Genomic DNA, 19,841 nt, shown 5'->3' with positions numbered 1-19,841 from the left:
TTTTTGGCCACACCACGGGGCTTGTGGGAGCTTAGTTCCCCAACCGGGGATCAAACCCACGCCCCTGACAGTGGAAGCGCAAAGTCCTAACCACTGGACCACCAGGGAATTCCCAGAATTTACATTTCTAACATGTTCTCAGGTGATGCTGATTCTGTTAGTCTGGGAACCATACTTTGAGAACCAATGGTGAGTAATAGGCATTTGCTCATTCATTCAACGAGTATATATTCCAGGCACAATTCTAGATACTGGGGTTATAGCAGGAAACAAAAGAGACAAGGCCTCTATTCGTTTGAAGTTTAGTCTAGATGTTTTTAAATGCTTTTTTCTTATTTTTTAACATGAATTCCTTAATTATACCGAACTCTTTCCTGATCTTGAGCTTTTACACACTTAAGGTGTTTTGCTTTTTTTAACTTACTTAAAATGATTCTCCATTTCCCCTTTCCTCTCTCCCTTTTTAAATCCTGCTCATCCAAAAACCAATTTGTAGCGTGAAGCCAACCCTGTAATTTAAATTGTATTCCCTTACCTCAAGCCAGCCCTCCATTCCTCCTTTACTCTATATTATTTTCCCCAAACATTTAAATTCCCTAGGGGCAGGGATTTTGGTCTGTTGTTCACTGGTGTATCTCCAGCTCCTGGGAAAGCCCTCATAGGTAATTAGGAAATGAATGTTAAGTGCAGCAGTGTTTATAAGATGAAAAAGGAGAAAAGTAAAAGTGTTCAGCCATATATAATACATGCTGTAGTTATGATTAATGTTTAAAAAATGATACTTAGGAAAACACATTGGACAGAAAGCCCATGGATTTGACTGTTTCTTTTCCCCCTCTTCTCTAATTTCTGAAATGTTTGTTAAAGAATTTTGAATTTCAGCTTCATTACTTATTAGTTGTATAACCTAAGGGGAGTTGTTCCTTCTATGTGCCTTGGTTTGTCTGTAAATTAGGGACAGTATAATGACCTACTTCAGCGTTGTGGGCATTAAATGAGTAATGTGCTTAGAACAGGGCCTTGCACATAGTAGGTGCCCAATAAATGTGAGCTACTACTGTTTAATATCTGAATATAATAAAAAAAAAAGACAGCACTAATAAATATTCCACTTGGAAGTGCTGCATTAAGAATGTTAGGTTAGAATTAACTGCAGAAAACCTGTTAACTGATTTAAAAAAAAAACAAAAAGCTTTTAAAAAATCTGCACTCTTATGGACAAAACCTCCCCTAATCCCCATGACTTAATGTGATCTTTGCTTTCTCTGAATTTGTCTTGACATTTGCCTTGAAGTTTTATCATAACTTCATTCAGTATGCAACAAACATTTATTAATTGCCTACTGTGTGCCAGGCACCATGTTATAGTGGTGAACAAGAGAAGGCAAGCGGTTCCTGCCTCAACAGACCTTACATCTTTGGTAGGGGAGACAGAAGGAAACAGGTAAAAAAAATCATAAATAAGGTAATTATAGATCATAATAAATGTTACAAAGAAAGTTAAAATTGAATGTGATAGAAAGTAGCTGAGCTTAAAGGAGGATGCCATTTAAGAGAATTAGAGAAAATGATCAATGTTCAAAAGGAATAAGGGAGGGAATATGTTAGAAAGTAACTTGGTAGGGGCAAGAGAGAAAATGGTCCTTTCTTAGTTGATGACTTTAATGCTGATCTCTAGTTCTACAAATCAGCTGGTCTCTGACATCTAATACTGTTTTGAATGATTATTTACCTTTTACCTTTTAGTGTTATATACTAACACGTGTACACATCTATATATGTTTCTGTAATATCCATCTGTATATGTATAAATTTCAAAACCGTATGTTCATACTGATGCCCCAAATTCCAGTCCAGCACCAAAGGTTTCATTGCAGGCTTCTCTCTTTCCTTATCTGTACCTTTTTTTCTCCAAAGGTAAGAAACTTGTCTCTTGTTATCCATAATATATATATATTTTGTTTTGTCCTAGTATACATGTAGAAGTTTCAGAACTGCTAATCCATACCCCTGCAAAACAGCAAATGGGCTAGCTAGAGTAAAACATTTGTGTGCCGCTCTTTTCATTTTTAGCTTTTGTTTGCCAAACTTAAGTTAGTTCCTTTTTTCTGTTTCCTCCTCCCAGTATGGTTGTGTTCATTTGTAATACAATTAGGTTCATGTGGTACTGTTTGTATTACATTTTGGATTCCCCCTACTTTATAGCTGATTTTATCAGTATTTATTTTTAGGGGTGTGTGTGTGTGTGTGTGTGTGTGTGAACCATTACCCTGTTCCTGAGCATCAGAGCTATACAAAAAGATGTACACAGAGACGTGTTGCTCCCTCTTCATCCCTACTTTCTTGTTCTTGTTCCCCTATTCTTTCCACCCATACTTATCCACACCCTGTAGGTAACCAGTCTCATTTGGATTTTATTCTCTCTTTCAAGGCTGATCTTCAGACAAGTTCTCAGCGTTTAAATCTCTCAGCCTCCAATGCTGCAGTGGCTGAACTTAAACCCGATTGTTGTATAGATGATGTCATACACCATGAAGTAAAGGAGATTGGAACACACATGTAAGAATTAATTTTACTAGATCTCAGAGGCTTTTACTTATATATGCCTTTATTTGAAATTTTTGCTTTATTTCCACTTATTCCACTTGTTACTAAGCCTAAGAACCTACTTCAGAAGGAATTTTATGTACCATGTTTACATGCTTGCCAGAAACAAACTTTAAACAAAATGTTTATTTTTGAAAGGAAAAAATATCTTAATTTATCTTCACTTATCTCTAGTTTCATTTTTGCATCTACAATCTTATTTAAAAATAAAAATCCATGCAAACCTTTAAAACCCAGGTAGCACTCTAAAAGTACATTTATTCTTTTGAAATGCTAACTGATGTTAATAACATTTATTTTTAAATTCACAATTTTTCAGTTCTGTATTTAACTGTATAAATATACTCTACCCTGAGAGTTCAAAAACAGAGAACCAAAGTAAAGGTATGAGGAAAAAAAAACTCGAATTCTGTATTCCTGGCCTGTGTATGTATTTGAATGTGAATGCTGTATTTTTCTTTGTCTGAGAGGCAAATATGAAAATTTCAGCCATCTAAAGTAATTTTAGACTTCTCTATCTGCCTTACCACCCCCATATCCAGTTGATTCACAAAGTCCTGTTAGTTCTTGTTAACTATCTCTCAGTAGCCTCTCTTCATCTCCACTTAACGTCACCATTTTTGCTTCTCTTCTTTGTCTTAAAGAATTATGTAATATTATCTATTATTTAATTAATTTTGGTGACAAGCTCTGTTGTAGGCACTTTTTAATATATATTCTGTGGTTGGTATGAGGTTTGAGTCAGATTTTCTGGAGTTCAGATTTTACCTTGATTATTTGTTTAATTATGTGATCTCAGATAAGTCACTTAACACTTCAGTGATCTCCTACTACCCTTAGGAAATTCTAACTGTATAGGTTTTGCAGAGCTCTCCACAACTAATCCTTACCAACTACGTACTCTAGTTCTCACCTTTCATCATGCTTCCCTCCCTCCCTCTCTACTCTGCAGTTCTTTTACCTCTGAACTGCTCTGTGACTTGAAATGTATCCTTCCCTTACAAAGGAATGCCTGTGTCATTTTGTTTAGTTTTCTTCTACTTTGTCATATCTCAGATTCATCATGACTTTCTCAAAGAGACTTTTTGACCTCCTAGACTAGATAAAATCCCCCTTCTTGTCTATTTTATAGCATCCACAACTTGTCATTTTTTCCTATGTCTTTTATGCTTGACATTACTTACTGAGTGCCTGCCGTTCCCATTAAAGTATGAGTTCCACAAAGTCACCTGCATCCCTGGGATTTAGCGAGAATAATGGTCAATATTTGTTGAAATTGTTTTTATTGAAATGATATTAAATGTGTAAAATCCCCATTTTACAGAAAATGAGACTCTTAGAGAATTTAATAGCTAGCACATAATGGCATAGAACTCAAATCTAAATCTAACTTCATAACCTGTGCCTTGCTACACTGCTTCCAACTGTGAGCACTTGGAGAGCAGGTATTGAGTTTTGATGAACTCTAAATACCTAGCACCTAGTTTAGTACTAGGTACAAATATAAAGTAGAAATTAAATTACCTGTAATGTCACCACCTAGTATAGCCACTATTATAATACTGGTATATTTCAATCCTTTATGTGCATATATATATAAAACAGATGTGTATAAGTAACTTAAATAATATTTTATAGAATTTTGATCATGTTATGCATGGTTTTATCTTTGTTAATACACCAGGAACCCAGTTTAGTCAGTATTCTTTGAAAACATTCTTTTATTTTTTTTTTTATTTGTGGTACGCGGGCCTCTCACTGTTGTGGCCTCTCCCGTTGCGGAGCAACAGGCTCTGGACGCGCAGGCTCAGCGACCATGGCTCACGGGCCCAGCTGCTCTGCAGCATGTGGGATCCGCCCGGACTGGGGCACGAACCCGCGTCCCCTGCATCAGCAGGCGGACTCTTAACCGCTGCGCCACCAGGGAAGCCCCTGAAGGATTCTTTTCTAAATTTCTCATAACCACCAACAGTATAAAGAGTCAGTTTCTCTAAACTCTCACCAACCCTGATATTTCTTGGAAAGAATTTTTGCCAAATCCTAAGATAAGGAAAAATCTTATTTCATTATTTTAATTTGTTTCTTTGACTACTTGTGAGGCTGAACATTTCCACATTTTTGTTAGTCGATTATGGTACTACAATTTATGTGTATATCCTTTTCTTCTATTTTGAATGAGATATTGTTTTGCTTATAAAAATTTCTCTTCATATTGTTAGAAGCATTTTTTCCCAGTTTGTTGTCCTTCTTAAAATTTTGTTTTAGTGTTTTTGATTTATCCAATTTCTAAATTTGTGAAAGTCTTTTCCTTTCCATTGCATTTATATTAAAAAGTCTTTCTTCATCCTGGACTTTTTTTTAAATTTGTATTTTCTTCTAGTTTATATGAACTTAACTTTTTACATTCAACTATTTAGTTATCCTGTGATTTATTTTGGCTTATGCTTTACTTTCTGAAGAAAAAAGTTTCTGACTTCCTGCCTTAAAAATGGTATATCTTATTTTACTAATCAGCTTTCTTGTTCATGGAATTATATCCATATCTACTGGAACTCTTTTTTTCCTGCTCTAGGCTCATTTGGCTACACTTTCGTGTCATAGTATAAATATTTTCCAAATTTGTTGGTAGAATTGAAGGTTAGTAGATTAACTATTAAAAAACAAAATTGATAGTGATTCAAAATCATTAAAACATCTTTCTGTTTCAGCTTGGTGTGTGCAGTGAGTTATACAACTCAGGGTGGAGAAAAAATGTATTTTAGAAAATTCTTCAAATTTCAGGTATTGAATACGACAGTGGTAAATAGTGTTTAGATGCCCTTTTTTCCCCTAGGAGATTACTACTATTTATCTGCAGTAAAAACAAGCTCCAAATAAAGCAAATAGCTTAATATTTTTTGATTTGTCTTATTACTAGCAATCTAAAGTTGGCCTAAAGTAAGTTAAATAAAAGCAGAGAAATTATCATTGTGGTTACTAGCAATCTAAAGTTGGACTAAAGTAAGTTAAATAAAAGAGAAATTATCATTGGAAATGTAATGTTTTATCCAGAAAACAATTTGTTGTATTTTCATGCCTTGACAAAACACAAAAGAATCTAGAAGATGGATAAAATGAGTGTAAAGGCCAGACAAAATAAGTGTAAATAATATCAGATTTCTAAAGAAATATTTAAATGAGAGATTATTGCCTTGGGCTAAGTGGACCAAGCTTCCTTCAGAGACTTCATGAGTCACTGAAATTGTAGTTAGAATTTTTTATTTATACACAATTTTCGAAGTCCATAATCAAAAATAGTTAAAAACCACTGTTTTAACACATGTATGTGTGTAGATAGGGAAATGAGGTGACCATATACAGTTATGTAGATCTAGATATGACACTATATATATTTTTCATTCCTCTGTTTGTAAGTGGAAGAAAAAGTACCAGCAATAGGAAGAAAAATTTTTATTTTTCTATTGCTTTTGTTATCACTCATCTGTTTAAGATTTTGCATGTCTTTTAAAAGAAAATAAAAGGTTTGATTGCTTATTTTGATAAACATGCTTTGTGAAATATATATAGAGAAATACACAAAAATATATGTGTTCAGTTTAACAAACTATTATGAAGTACAGGTCCATATAACTTATGTAACTATTACCCAGTCAAGAACTTACGGTGGCTTTTTTAAAAATGCATTTGGGATTGTTTTTGTTTTTACAAGAGTACTGCATACCCATTAGAAAAGTCTATTACAATTAAAATTGGAAAATGCCTTTGACAAATTTAAGCTCTATGGTTTAAAACAGATAAACAAAATAAATGGTCAAATGATAATAATCTCCTTTGACTGATATGCTTTATTCAACTAGGTTCTCAAACCATTGGATGTGAAAACCAAATTTTACAATGCAGAGGTAAGTGTTGAGCACTTAATGGGATTTCAGGTTCAACATTAAGATCTTATTTGACTAAAATTCTCATGTATTACATTTCTTTTCATATCAGAGTAAATTGCTGATATGACTGTGAATTACTTGTGAAAAATGAGCATAAAGTTCAATTGAAAGTGAATAATTTCACTGCAGATCTCTTTTAGTCTGCTGTTTTCAACTGACATGAAATCAATATGCCTTGATTTTTATTCTCATTAATTTTGTGAGGCTTTCACCGTCTTTCATTAAATGATTGCCCTGTGCTTCCATTTAATAGTTGTTGTTACCGTCTAAAAACATTAGCAATCTGTTAAATATTTTATAAATGTGGTTGTGATATTACAAAAATTGAAGTGGTAGATCCAACCCTGCAAAGAAGATTTAATATTCACCTAGAAAAATATTAAGTAGAGCTCAGTACATTAAATTCTTTGTCCTGAGAAGTCAGTGTGCCAGCCAGAGTTAGGTTGCTAAGTTTAGTGAATGGTTTGAAATGCTCCTTGGGAGAAACAAATTTGGCAAAACTATAGAAAGAAGTAACTTTTAGAATAGAAGATTATCTTCTTTTCTAACAAAAGAGATAAAATAGAATTTTCCATAAGGAAAAGATTTTATGGCTTGGATTTCTTTTACAGTTCTATTTTATCCTGGTATCTAGAGGTCCAGAAAAAGCAGATTTCCTAATGGGCCTTTTACTCCCCCAAAATCATGTGTTTCATATCACAGTGATAAACTCAAAGATATTCAAATGCAGTATTTTGAATGAAAATTTTGTCTATTACTCCAAAACCAGGTGATCAGAAATTTGTAGTCACATGTCAAATTTGTTACATATTTTTACCATCAGCATCTGAATTTTTATTCACTATAAAGTTTGTACTACAGCTGGGCATGCTAAGACATCTAAGATAAGGAACCTAACCTTAAAGTAAAAACCTATTAGGAGAAACGAAAAAAGTGCATAAAATAACAAAAGTAACTAGTATAGTATATAGTGAGATTAAAGAGCATGGCGCAAAAAGATGTGCTACAGGAACTCAGGGGATGAGATTTTGGAGTAGTCTAAAGAAGCTTCATGGAAAAGGAAGAGAACTGCATCAGTGTCTAGAAGGAATAGGTGTTAGAAACGTCTAAGTGTCAGAGCAGTGAAGGCATTCCAAGCCGAGTTGGAAATACAAGTGGAACATACAGTATGTAGTGAAGAGTATACGTATTTGATGCGAGGATACGGTCTCATCAAGGAGATAACTAGATGTTTAAAGGCACATATAGGAAGGCACATATTAAACTATTTCAGGTTTTCTTTGTTGAAGTATGGTGGTACATTAAGATACTTGTCAAGTAGTTTTATCACACCAATATTCAGAGTGAGTTGCAAGTTGTTTTTTAAATTGCTAGTTATTCCATAAATAACATAAAAGTAATATACTCCCCCAAAAGAAAGGAAAAAACCCAAAGTCCACCACACTAAAAAGTAATTGGTTCTTCATTAACCCATGTTCTCTTTCAGTCTTTACTCATTTATATATAATATTCTGTTTTTATAATCATAGTAACAATTTTGTTTGCTTTTTCAGTTAACATTAAGTATAGACATAATTTTTAGTCTAAACTTTGCCAACAAACTTCAGCTAAAAAATTTTAGTAAAATTCTGAACTTTTGAAAATAGACATTTTTTTAAAAATGAGGAGTGAACAAATAGCATTTAGGATCTCTCTAAGATATTTGGTATTACCTATTAGGCAAACAGATACTGTTCTGCCTGTAACATGAAGCAGATTCTATGGACTCCATCTAGGAAATTCAGGTAAATTGTAGGAGTTAGTTAACCACACTGATATCAGTAGTTTATTTTTATTACACTATGCCATAGTCCTTACACAACAACTGTTATTAGCCCCACATTTGTCTCAAACATGTTTTTTATGCTGCTTCTAAAAATTCTAATACTGTGTGAGTCACCTAAAGGAAAACAAGTTTTGTGAGAAACTTTGTTGTAGTCTTCTAATATAAGAAAGCCTTGTAAAAAAAAAAAAAATTGGTGACATTAGAAGCTAGGTGTCAAACCTTTGGTCACAGCTCCATGCCAGGTACTGAAGAGAAATAAATATAAACTGAACATCTTCCCAGTCCTCACGGTACTTAGATCTAGTGAAGGAGACTGACATGACATAAATACAGTGTAAGCATCCCCGCCCACCCCGATCATAAGTGTACTTATTCTCTGGGAACATAGGTGAAAAAGATTTCCAGCTATGTGTTTGATGAAAGAGCTGACATTTGAGATGGCCCTTGGTAAATAAGTAGCTTTAGCAATATATATGTGAAAAAAAGACAAACTGTGAAATCTGTTAACTCTCAGTTGTCTGAAGTGGTCTAGCCCAGCATTCCCTGAAGTGTGATCAGTGGAACTGTAATCACCCAAGATCCTCCTTGAAAAAATGATTCCATTATTAGATAAATTTAAGAAAAGCTATACAGCGTATATCTATTCTGAATGTGGCAGATAGTATATACCCAACCTAAGTAATCTATGAAGAAGTTACAAAGTGAGTAAAGAATTTATAGAACTAGAAAGGCATGGAATATACCTCTCTCCCCCAAGATATGCCCTTGAATATTTGCTCCTGTTTAAGTATTCACCTATAGTGTTCTTCTCTATTCATTTAACCTTAGCAGTTTCACCTTTTTAGAAGAATGATTTGTCATATTTCTTTGTATTACTTTCTGTTTACTTCCTTGTTTTACTAATGCTGTCTTGTTTAGTAAATTAAAAAAAATGCAGAAATGCATTTTATTTTAAAGTTAGTTATTCTTTTTCTTTAACATTTAATCTGATTTTTCTAATTTTTCTTTTTTATTTTTCCATTAGAGTGACCTCAGTTCTGTGGTAATTTGATTTTTTATTATAAATTTATATGCTTTTCTTACTTACCACTTTTTGACTCTGCCTAATTAATCTCTCTTTACAAAACATAGTGGAAAAACAAAGTTAGTTGTGGATATACTTAGTGACTTCAAAAATATGTATATAATTTGTACGTTTTATATTGATCATCTTATGCTATGGGGAAAAATACATCAAAGATTAAATTGGCATATTGAAACAATTATATTCTTATTTTTAGTGTGTTTCCTGTAGCTATTTTTAAAAAGAGGCATGTTAACCTTGTTTAAAATAGCCTCGAGATTTTCAACCTCTTAATATAAAATATCCTACTATACTTCAATTCTTTGAGTAAACTGTGTAGTTGAAATTCATCTTCAAATGAGCAGTGGTTTTAGTTTTAAGTCTGGGTCAGGTAAAGATGGCCCTTTGACAACAGTAAACAGAAGAAAATTAAATTTTCCCACGTTGACTAAAATCATATTTTCAAATTTCTATTTAATATAAGCAGCATTTGCTTATAACACAATATATACATGATAAAAACATCAACTGCCTTAGCACTGAATTCTTATCTTAATTTTTTAAATGTCAAGTTATTTCATGCTAACTGTTCAAACTAGCTTAATTTTCCATTATGCAGCTTGTTTTTCTTTCATTTTATCTAAGCTCTTCTAAACTTATGCAGAAATTGCATTTTTAAATTTGAAATGTGGGTCTATGGTTTTTTTTTGAAAGCAATGGATCGATGGGATATTTTTTTTTGAGAAAAAGTAACAGAATAATGCCTTTGAATGTGTACTTCTTTTAAACTGATAAATCGTATTTCTATTTTCATTAGAGCACATGTGCCAAGGACTAAAGAATCTGTTTTGTTTTAGATAATAATACATTAAATTATAACTTCATCATTATATTTTTGCAAATGATTTCTACTTTCCTGGATTTAGTGTTAAAAAAGCTCATAAGTGCCAAAAATTTTTGGTCATAGTTTACTTTATTTCTGTATATATATTACTATGAAACTTCTGAATAAAATAATTCTAGAATATCCTTAGTATACCATTTTATGTATAGGTTTTTATCAAAAATGAGCCAAGTTTTCTGTTATCCTCCAATATATACCCCCCAAAATAACCAAATAGCATAAAAAGAAGAATGTTTAATGTAAATAATTAGGGAATTTAAAATATTATGTAAAAGTACATATGTAAGTTACCCATTGACTGAAATACTGCTGTATAGCACCAGTTTTCACTAACTCACTAAGACCACAAAATACCTTTTGTTTGATTTAAAAACTTAAAGATTTCAAGTATAATTTACATATAGTTTTGCTCTAAATATACATTTTCAATGAACCAAGAAATCACTAATGACTACTTAAAAAATGCTTTAATTAAAAAGTTAAATTCTTATAAGATTATAAAATAGATTATTTGCTGTACTATCTAAATTGAAGTAACATGAAAATTGAAATTAATAAATTATGCTGGAATATTATAACAAAGACCTAATTATCTTAACACATCTCTGAAATGATAGGTGCACAGGTAAATTCATTATACTAAATTGCATTTTCACATTTTAATGACTTACTAGAAAATTTATATATATATTTATATATGTAAATGAAATTCCAGTTAAGCGTTTTTGGATATCAATACAAAAAATATTATAGTTATCCCCCATCCATTGTTTGACAACTTACCAGTTGACTAACACTTGACTTTGCCCCTGTGAATTATGTTAGGAGGACAATTTCTTTTCTTGCATTAATTATGATAACTTTGATTTGCAGGCATGAACTAATCACATTTGTGGTTAATGTTTTTTCTTCATATAAATCAGATATTGTTGTGGTGGTAGAGTACTTTAAACACCAGCATACTTTGGTGGATTTTTCTTTCATATTTTCAGACTGATGAAGTATTTCTTGAAGCCCAGATTCAGAACATTACAACCTCACCCATGTTTATGGAGAAAGTTTCATTGGAGCCATCTATAATGTACAATGTAGCAGAATTAAATTCAGTCAACCAAGCTGGAGAATGGTAAATATGGATTATGAAGTGTTTGCTTTTATTTTGAAAGATATGAACTTTTCTAACATTGTTACTCTTGGGTGGTTTAAAATTTTTTTTAAGGGATAGACATTATTTTATTAGAGAAGTTTTAAATTCACAGAAAAATTGACCAGAAAGCACAGCATTCCCACATGCCCTCCTCCCCACTTACAGGATCCCCTGTTATTTACATCTTGTTTAATGTGGCACTTTTTTTTTTTTTTTCCTTTTTTTGCGGTACACGGGCCTCTCACCGTTGTGGCCTCTCCCGTTGCGGAGCACAGGCTCCAGACGCGCAGGCTCAGCGGCCATGGCTCACGGGCCCAGACGCTCCGCGGCATGTGGGATCTCCCCAGACCTGGGCACGAACCTGCGTCCCCTGCATCGGCAGGCGGACTCTCAACCACTGCGAAAGTTTGTTTTTGTTTGGTTTTTGTTTTTTGGGTTTTTTTTTTTTGCGGTACACGGGCCTCTCACTGTTGTGGCCTCTGCCGTTGCGGAGCACAGGCTCCGGACGCGCAGGCTCAGCTGCCATGGCTCACAGGCCCAGACGCTCCGCGGCATGTGGGATCTTCCCGGACCGGCACAAACCCGCGTCCCCTGCATCAGCAGGTGGACTCTCAACCCCTGCGCCCAGGGAAGCCCCCCAATGTGGCACATTTTTTACAATCGATGAACTAATACTGATACTTATTATCAACTGAAGTCCATAGTTTACATTAGGGTTCACTCTTTGTGTTGTGCATTCTGTGGGTTTTGACAAATGTGGTGACACGTAGCCATCCTGACTGTAGGATATAAAAGTTTCACTGCCCTAAAAATCTATGGTCCACCTGTTCAGCCCTCCCTTCACATGAAAATAAGATCCTAGCCATTTGTACTTGAAGCACTCATTCTTTTAAATTTTTATAACAATTCAGTGAGATAAATATGGAACATTTCATCCTTATCCTGCAAATGATAAAACTGAGGCATTGTAAGAAATGATGGAGAAGTTAGAAGGGGTAAGAGTAAGCAGTGAGTTTTAAGGAGTATTCTCTTAACATCAAAAGGAGTGAGGATAGGAATAGATGATTTAATTTTTCATGAAAATGAAATACACATCTTTATAGGTAACTTAGGAAAAGAAGAATAAATAAATGTAGGGTTGATATTAATATGGATAAGAAGGTAATAGCTGGAGAAAGTACCTGATTTTAATAATCAAGAATGAAAAATTTACTTTTACTTATTATGGGTCTTACAGTAAAATTCATAGCCTCTCATACTCCCACAGAGGAAAACAATAATTTTCCACTCTTTTCCTGATCTTTAATTAATTTTGAAAAATCATTAGTTTAGAATGGTATGTTTCTTTTTATTCTAAACTATTTGCTTCCATAATTTTAGAGAAGAGACAGGATACTTAAGTTTCTGATTTCTATTGCTTTTTTTCAGTTAGTCGATGTATATCCAATGCTTCAGGTAATATATTGCATTATATTATAAAGAATCTCAAGATTTTCCATATCAACTGAAAAAAATAAAGAAAAATAAGTCCTCTCAGTACAAGTCCTTTTCATTGTGTTGAAACCACCGACCTGTTGTATTCTGGATCTTTAGATGGTAAATCATTCGGTTCCTGTCCAAAGGAACAATCACAGCTATGGTTTTTCTTCTAAAAGGTTCTAGAGAATTTTTTCCATCTCTGTCTCCACCCTACAGTGTAACTACATTTGGGTCAAGAGCATATCTGCAGCCAATGGATACACGCCAGTACTTGTACTGCCTAAAACCCAAGAAGGAGTTTGCAGAAAAAGCAGGCATCATTAAGGGAGTAACGGTAATTGGAAAGTTGGATATAGTATGGAAAACAAATCTAGGTGAAAGGGGAAGATTACAGACCAGCCAACTTCAAAGAATGGTGAGTCTAGAAAAAACACTGATGGGGGTTTTTGTGTGTGGTGTGCAGATAGTTAGAACAACTTAAATTTTCCCAGGTCTGTCACTAAAAATCAGAGCACTATAAAAGACATTGATATTACTGGAGAATAAAAGACTAATAATTTCACCAATATCTAGGTAGAAAATTGGTATTGATATGAATGGGAAATTTTCAAATGTTAATTTATGCATTATACATGGTTTTTTACTTTACCAAATTAAAATAACTGCATATCAATTGTTTCCTCCTGTGGTAATTTGTCCTCACCGTTATCTGACTTCCACTATATTAAAGTTTTCTTTTCTTGCAATGTCTTGGAACTCTTGGACTTATACTACATTTATCTATTCAGTTCATACCTTTTTTAAAGATATTTAAAATGTGGGTCATCTGAAACTCAGGTGAGTCCCACTCAAATTATCTTGTAAACATAGGTTGGATGTTTTACCTAATTTCTACTCCGAGAGTATGGATAAGCTACCAGCCTTCTTTTTCTTGTGCTAGTGAGAATAGACTACAGAATCATCTGTTTATACTGAATATCACCTACTGTGATATATTCTAAAATTTACTTTTCTTTTACTGTTTGAGGTAAAAATTGAAAAAAAAAGAGAGAGAGATTATCACTGGGCCTATTTTTAAATATAGCCATTAGCTATCATCCTGCCATGGCATGTTGATTCTGTTGTCTGTCCCTGCCAGTGTGTCTTGTGAACAGACATTTTCTTCTTGGATCATTTCAGTGACCTTCCTTTTCCTGTTTTACCTATGAAGAGTTACGTATGTATAAGCTACAGTATCTTTGGAAAGTATCCCTTTAAGATCAGACCCCCTGAAATTCCTTTACTATTTACCTGTGAGATTCATTTTAACTCTACTAAACATGGAGTAATTATAACAAAAACAGTCGGGGTCTGTAGTGCTATGCTGTAGGCAGTAGCAGCAAAAGAAGTTAGAATGACTGTGGTACCCTCACTAAAATGGAAAGGTTTTGTAATAGATGTATGTTAACTGTATTGCTTTTTCTCTTAGGCTCCAGGTTATGGAGATGTTAGGTTGTCTTTGGAGGCAATCCCAGATACTGTAAACCTAGAAGAACCTTTTCATATTACTTGTAAAATAACAAACTGCAGGTAATGCCAGTATTTTTGGATGGATGTCCTTTCTTCCTTACCTGAATTTTAAAATCTTTTAAATATGCTACCTCCTTGTAAGTTTCCTCTTGCCGTATAGTCTTCTCTGACGTTGACATTGAATACTGTAAAGTTCTTCATCTGGTAGCTGTATATTACATATTTTAGAGGTCCTACTGTATTAGGCATTTTTTGTATTTTGTTTCCGTACCTATGAGGTAGGTATTAATTATTCACATTCTTTGCAAGAGAAAGCCAATTCAGAGGATGTGGCTTATTCACTCTCAGAGAGCTAGAAAAGATGGGATCAGAATCTGAAACCAGGTGTATTTGACTTCAAAGTCCATGTTCTTTTCCTCATTTACACACTTCAGATTACTAAAACATGAACTAGCAGTTTCTTATGGAATAATACATTATAGATTTACTGTAATAAGATAGATTTTTCTGAGCCATACTTATACCTGACCTGTATCTTAAGTATTAAGAAAGTTAGAAGTGGTTATGAATTTAATATAGGGGATAACCATAGATTGGAAAACAGGGCTTTGATAATAGAGTATAATCTAGCTATTGCGAAGCAAAGAGCACAGGGCTTTGAAGCCAGAAAAACCTAGGATTAAATCCCAGTCCTATCACTTTTCTACTACTTGTATTACTACTTGGTATGTATTATTAATTGGGGCATTTTGATAATATTGCAATGATGAATCCCTATCCTTAGTCCAAATGTATAATCCTTTTTAATTCTATATCCCTTACAACTTTATATTAGGGAGATAAGAAGTATTCATCCTTCAGAATTACAAAAATACCTACTTCCCCTGTGAAGCTTCCTAGACCCTCCCGTGCACAATCATCCTTTTCTCTGTCATAGCAAATTGTAATATAGTTTTTTAGTGGTATTAATGTATTGCTATAATCATTAGTCTCTTCCTCACTGCATTGTGAATAATTCAAGAAAAGGGATCATGTCTTACCCAGCATTATAAATGCAGTGCCTGCCACATCATAGGAGCTCAGTAGACAACACACACAGGATAAAGACCCTGTGCATATAGGGTGTGCTTTTGGATTTTTGGTTTGTTTTGCATTTTTGAGTTATAACAAATCAGTTATTGACCAAATGACAAAGTGCTGTAATAAAGAAGTTTATTTGGGTATTCACTTTACCTTTTGGCGATTCAAGTAAGTTTTCTAAAAAGCACTTGCTTCTTAGATATTCAGTTTCCTCATCTATAAAAATGGGATTTCGACTTCCCCCAACACACAAAGACACATACACACAACATACACTTACCGGAGTTTTGTGAAACGTAACGAGAAAATTCATGCATTGCACCTAAACTGGTCTGTGGCACACAGTGAACATTTCAGATTTGGCGGGGGCGGGAGATGGAGACATATAAAAGCTAAATATCATTAAATCAACATGTCTAAAAATCAAGTTTGAGTTTAAAATTAAATAAGTATTTAAAATGTGGAGCCAACTCCAAGGAGAAAAAAATAGCTTTAAAGAGTTGAAAACAAGTCATGAATGGTGGTAGAGTAGCAGACCGTTTTCATTATGAGCCTTTTGGTTTTGGTTTTGGTTTTAAAAACAATGTGCATACTTTCATTAAAAGTTTTTTTTTATCTTAAGTTTAAGTTGAACTGGTGGTATCAATTATAAGCAGAGGTAGTCTTTTCGTGTTAATTGAACATCTGAATAGTTTTACTTAGAAATCTTGCCATTTTCTATGTTATCTGCATGGTAAAGGAACATAGATTAAATAGAAAAAGCACTGGACCAGACTCAGTTTATCTTTTTCTTTCCTGTAGAGTGCCCTACAGAAATAGGAAGGATGCATAGCAACAAGATTAGACACAGATGTCTGGACATCTTCCAGAGAAATGGCAAAACTGTTAACAGATCAGCACCAGGGAGCCAGTGTTCAATAACAGAACCAGAAAGACTACACCCAGACAGGCAGATTAGTCTCAGTGTCACTGTAAATCCCAGAAGACACCATCTCCTTTCATTTTCCTGATTCTACCTTAAGTGACATAAAAATATGATAGCTTTTCATTTGTTCCTGGTTTTCTGTTGGACATCCAGAAAAGAAATTCACCCACAATAGTGGAAGAAATATTGCAGTACCTTTTTGTGAAAGGAACAAGATTTATTCCTGTTTTTCTGATTCCTCCAGCAGTGAAAGGACGATGGATCTCGTTTTGGAAATGTGCAATACCAGTTCTATCCACTGGTGTGGCATTTCAGGAAGACAGCTTGGAAAGCTCCATCCAAGTTCCTCTCTCTGCCTTGCCCTCACTCTACTGTCTTCAGTACAGGGGCTGCAAGTATGCTCTCTTTTCAATAATTTCGGTATTTGGGGGCTATTAATCCATAGTCATTTATTATATCCATTCTTTCTCTGGTCATTACCAATGAATGAAAACTTAGGTCTATATGTTTCTCTCAATAGAGTGTCTCCGGCTTAAGACTAACAGACACGTTCTTAAAGAGAACATATGAATATGATGACATCGCACAAGTCTGCGTGGTATCTTCGGCCATTAAAGTGGAAAGCTGAAGAAAATTTCCAATGTTACGCTTGTCATTGAGTTTCCCAGAACTTTCTGTATTTTTGTCACTTTTGTAAAATGATCGAGTCAACAGTAAAAATAAGTATATATTATTTAAATTTCTTTCCTGTAAAACAGTTAAAATATTTGTTTTGAAAAGAACCATTTACTGATTTTATCTTGTGAGTTACAGTCTAGATGAACATTTGTATACTTTCCACACATATGCTATTTTGTTTCATTTTAAATGACCATTGGACTTTGTTCTCCAAAAGCTCTATATTTGAGGCCATTTGTCCCTAGCAGGTATCTTGAATAATAGTCAGCAAACTTTTCATGTAAAGGGTCAGATACTACATATTTTAGATCTTGCAGTCCATGTGGTTTCTATTGAAAATGCTCAACTCTGCTGTTATAGTGCAAAAGCAGCCAGTAGGCAAAAATTGCACAGCAGCGTTTACAAAAACAGACAGCTGGCCAGATTTGGTCTGCGGGCCGTAGTTTGCTGATCTCAATCTAGAAGATACAGTTGTTTCTTAAAATTTTAGAATTCTTATCATACTTTACTTAGAAGTATTTCTGTTAACCCCAGTTTTTTCCGTCAGTCAATAAAAAAAGTTTAAAATAACCGGGGTGGTCCTCATGTAATCTTGTATTTGCTAACACAATATGAGTTTTTCTAGTTGTTTTCACAATTATCGTATTGGTATCTGTGTTTGTGTGTACATACAAACACACATGTCTAAGTTTCAGTTACTAACAGCAGATCAGAATTGGTTTTATTTCTTAAATTGTTGATTACTCTGTTAACTAAGAAGTCTGATAATTTTCTAATTCTAAGCCAAAAAAGTCCTGTTTTTTTTTCCCATTGAAAAATAAGCCACTTATTTTCATAAGGATTAAAGGATTTCCAGCTTCTGATATTTGCTTTTGAACTCTACATCATGTATTAATATTACAAAACTTTCTATCTCTGCATGTAATCACACTAATTTACTTATGCCATATACAAAACAATGAGAAAGTTAAGACTATAAACAACTTTACAGCATGAATGTAATAAAAGTTTCAATATTTTGAAAACAAAAGCTAATACTGTTAAATAAAACTTATTTTGCTAAGTTGAAATTCAAGGATGTATATATAATTGCTTACATGTAAAGAGTGCATAAAGTCAAATACAAACGTTGGTTTTTCTTAAATGCATTAATTATTTATTGCCATGACAAACTGTTTGGTCCAAAATGAAAGCTATATTCAGAATGAGATTTGCCCTTAAATTGGAGAGGTAATCAATGAAATGTCTGTGCAAAATAAAGTGCAAGCAGTATAAAATTGAAGTCTGTGTTTCCTCCAAAATGAGTACAATTCATTAAATGATGAAATAAGACTTTATAGCCACTGCACTGGGTACTGCGATAACTTTTCAAGCATCTTCTCGTGACTGAACCTTCTGTTTCATTCTATTTCAAATTTTAAAAGTAACATACAATGGTCACTTGGAATCTGCTATATAATTTGACTTATAATTACAAAGACTCCTTTTATAAGCAATACCTAGATACATAATGTTCCTTCTTTAAGTAAAGGTTAGAAAATGTCATCTTAGAAAGGATGTTTAAACCATGTTATAAAAATTAGCTAAACAATTTGGTACATTAAGTGGAAATGTCATTTGTGTAAAAAGGACATTGTAAATTTTACATAGCATCATAACAGCTACAGCTACTATAATGAAAAGTGGTTAATGGAAGTCAGTTATTCCTAAGTAGAATGTATATAAAGATTTACTTTAATGCTCTCTTGTTTCAGACAAGCAAAATAACTTTTGGAGCACTGTTTATCATTTTAAGAGTAGCTAACACGATACAGCTACACAAAACCTTCTTGCAATAGCGTGCAATGCAGTAATTCCAAAGTGATGAAAGTACTTAAAAAGCAAAAATGGCTTGAATAGAATGGAAATCCAGGTAAGTGGACAGATTATCTAGGTTTAATTTGTTATGGATGGTATATTAGAAGAGAAACAAACTAGAAGGATGAAATGGAATACACCAATTCGCATTACTTCATGTAAAAAGAATGGCTACCTTAACTACAGATATTAGTAAATCAAAACATTTGTTTTAAACTGTTTTTTCTTATAATGTCTTCAATTTTGGTATCAAAGTAATGGTGAAATAAAATGAGTTGGGAAGTGTTTCCTCTTCTGTTTTCTGGAAGAGATTGTGTAGAATTGGTATTAAGTGTTTGGTAGAATTCACCATTGAAACTGGGCCTGTATCTTTCTTTTCCGGAGGATATCTTTATTTCTTCAGTGAGCTTTGGTAGTTTGCATCTTACAAGGAATTTGTCTGTTTCATCTAAGTTGTTAAATACATGGATGTAAAGTTGGTCATAGTATTTTCTAATAATCTTTTAATGTCTACAGGGTCAGCAGTGATATCCCCTCTTTGACTTCTGATACTGTTGATTCATATTTTCTCTATTTTCCTAGTCAGTTAGAGGCTTACCAATTTTACTTATTTGAAAGCATTTTTAATATGCTCAAGATAGTTATGCTAGGAACCTTTTCTTACTCAACACTGGATAAGAGTGTTTTTTGGGGTTTTTTTGGCCGTGCCGCACAGCTTGTGGGATCTTAATACCCTGACCAGGGATTTGAACCTGGGCCCTCAGCAGTGAAAGCACTGAGCCTTAACCACTGGACCACCAGGGAATTCCCAAGAGTGACTAAC

General features: G+C 33.7%; 1 protein-coding gene across 6 annotated transcripts in view; it reads left to right on the top strand.

Moving 5' to 3' along the window:
* Positions 1-17,265, top strand: part of TRAPPC13 (trafficking protein particle complex subunit 13) — a 34,532-nt gene extending 17,267 nt beyond the window's left edge. For 2 of the 6 annotated variants that reach the window (XM_033429901.2, XM_012533385.3), the window contains 9 exons: positions 2,432-2,559; positions 5,316-5,388; positions 6,465-6,509; positions 9,401-9,418; positions 11,336-11,469; positions 13,186-13,384; positions 14,438-14,538; positions 16,728-16,878; positions 17,004-17,265. In XM_033429901.2, the coding sequence (XP_033285792.1) occupies positions 2,432-2,559; positions 5,316-5,388; positions 6,465-6,509; positions 9,401-9,418; positions 11,336-11,469; positions 13,186-13,384; positions 14,438-14,538; positions 16,728-16,878; positions 17,004-17,111 (957 nt within the window). In that variant the 3' untranslated portion in view covers positions 17,112-17,265. The remainder of the gene's footprint in view (positions 1-2,431; positions 2,560-5,315; positions 5,389-6,464; positions 6,510-9,400; positions 9,419-11,335; positions 11,470-13,185; positions 13,385-14,437; positions 14,539-16,727; positions 16,879-17,003) is intronic. The other 4 variants (XM_033429899.2, XM_004270750.2, XM_033429900.2 and 1 more) reach the window with 3 other exon arrangements.
* Positions 17,266-19,841: the final 2,576 nt, after the last annotated feature.

This window comes from Orcinus orca, chromosome 3 (genome assembly GCF_937001465.1).
Source record: "Orcinus orca chromosome 3, mOrcOrc1.1, whole genome shotgun sequence".
In the NCBI taxonomy this organism is placed as follows: domain Eukaryota; kingdom Metazoa; phylum Chordata; class Mammalia; order Artiodactyla; family Delphinidae; genus Orcinus; species Orcinus orca.
Note: the sequence above shows the minus strand (reverse complement) of the source record. Positions and strands in the feature narration are given on the sequence as shown.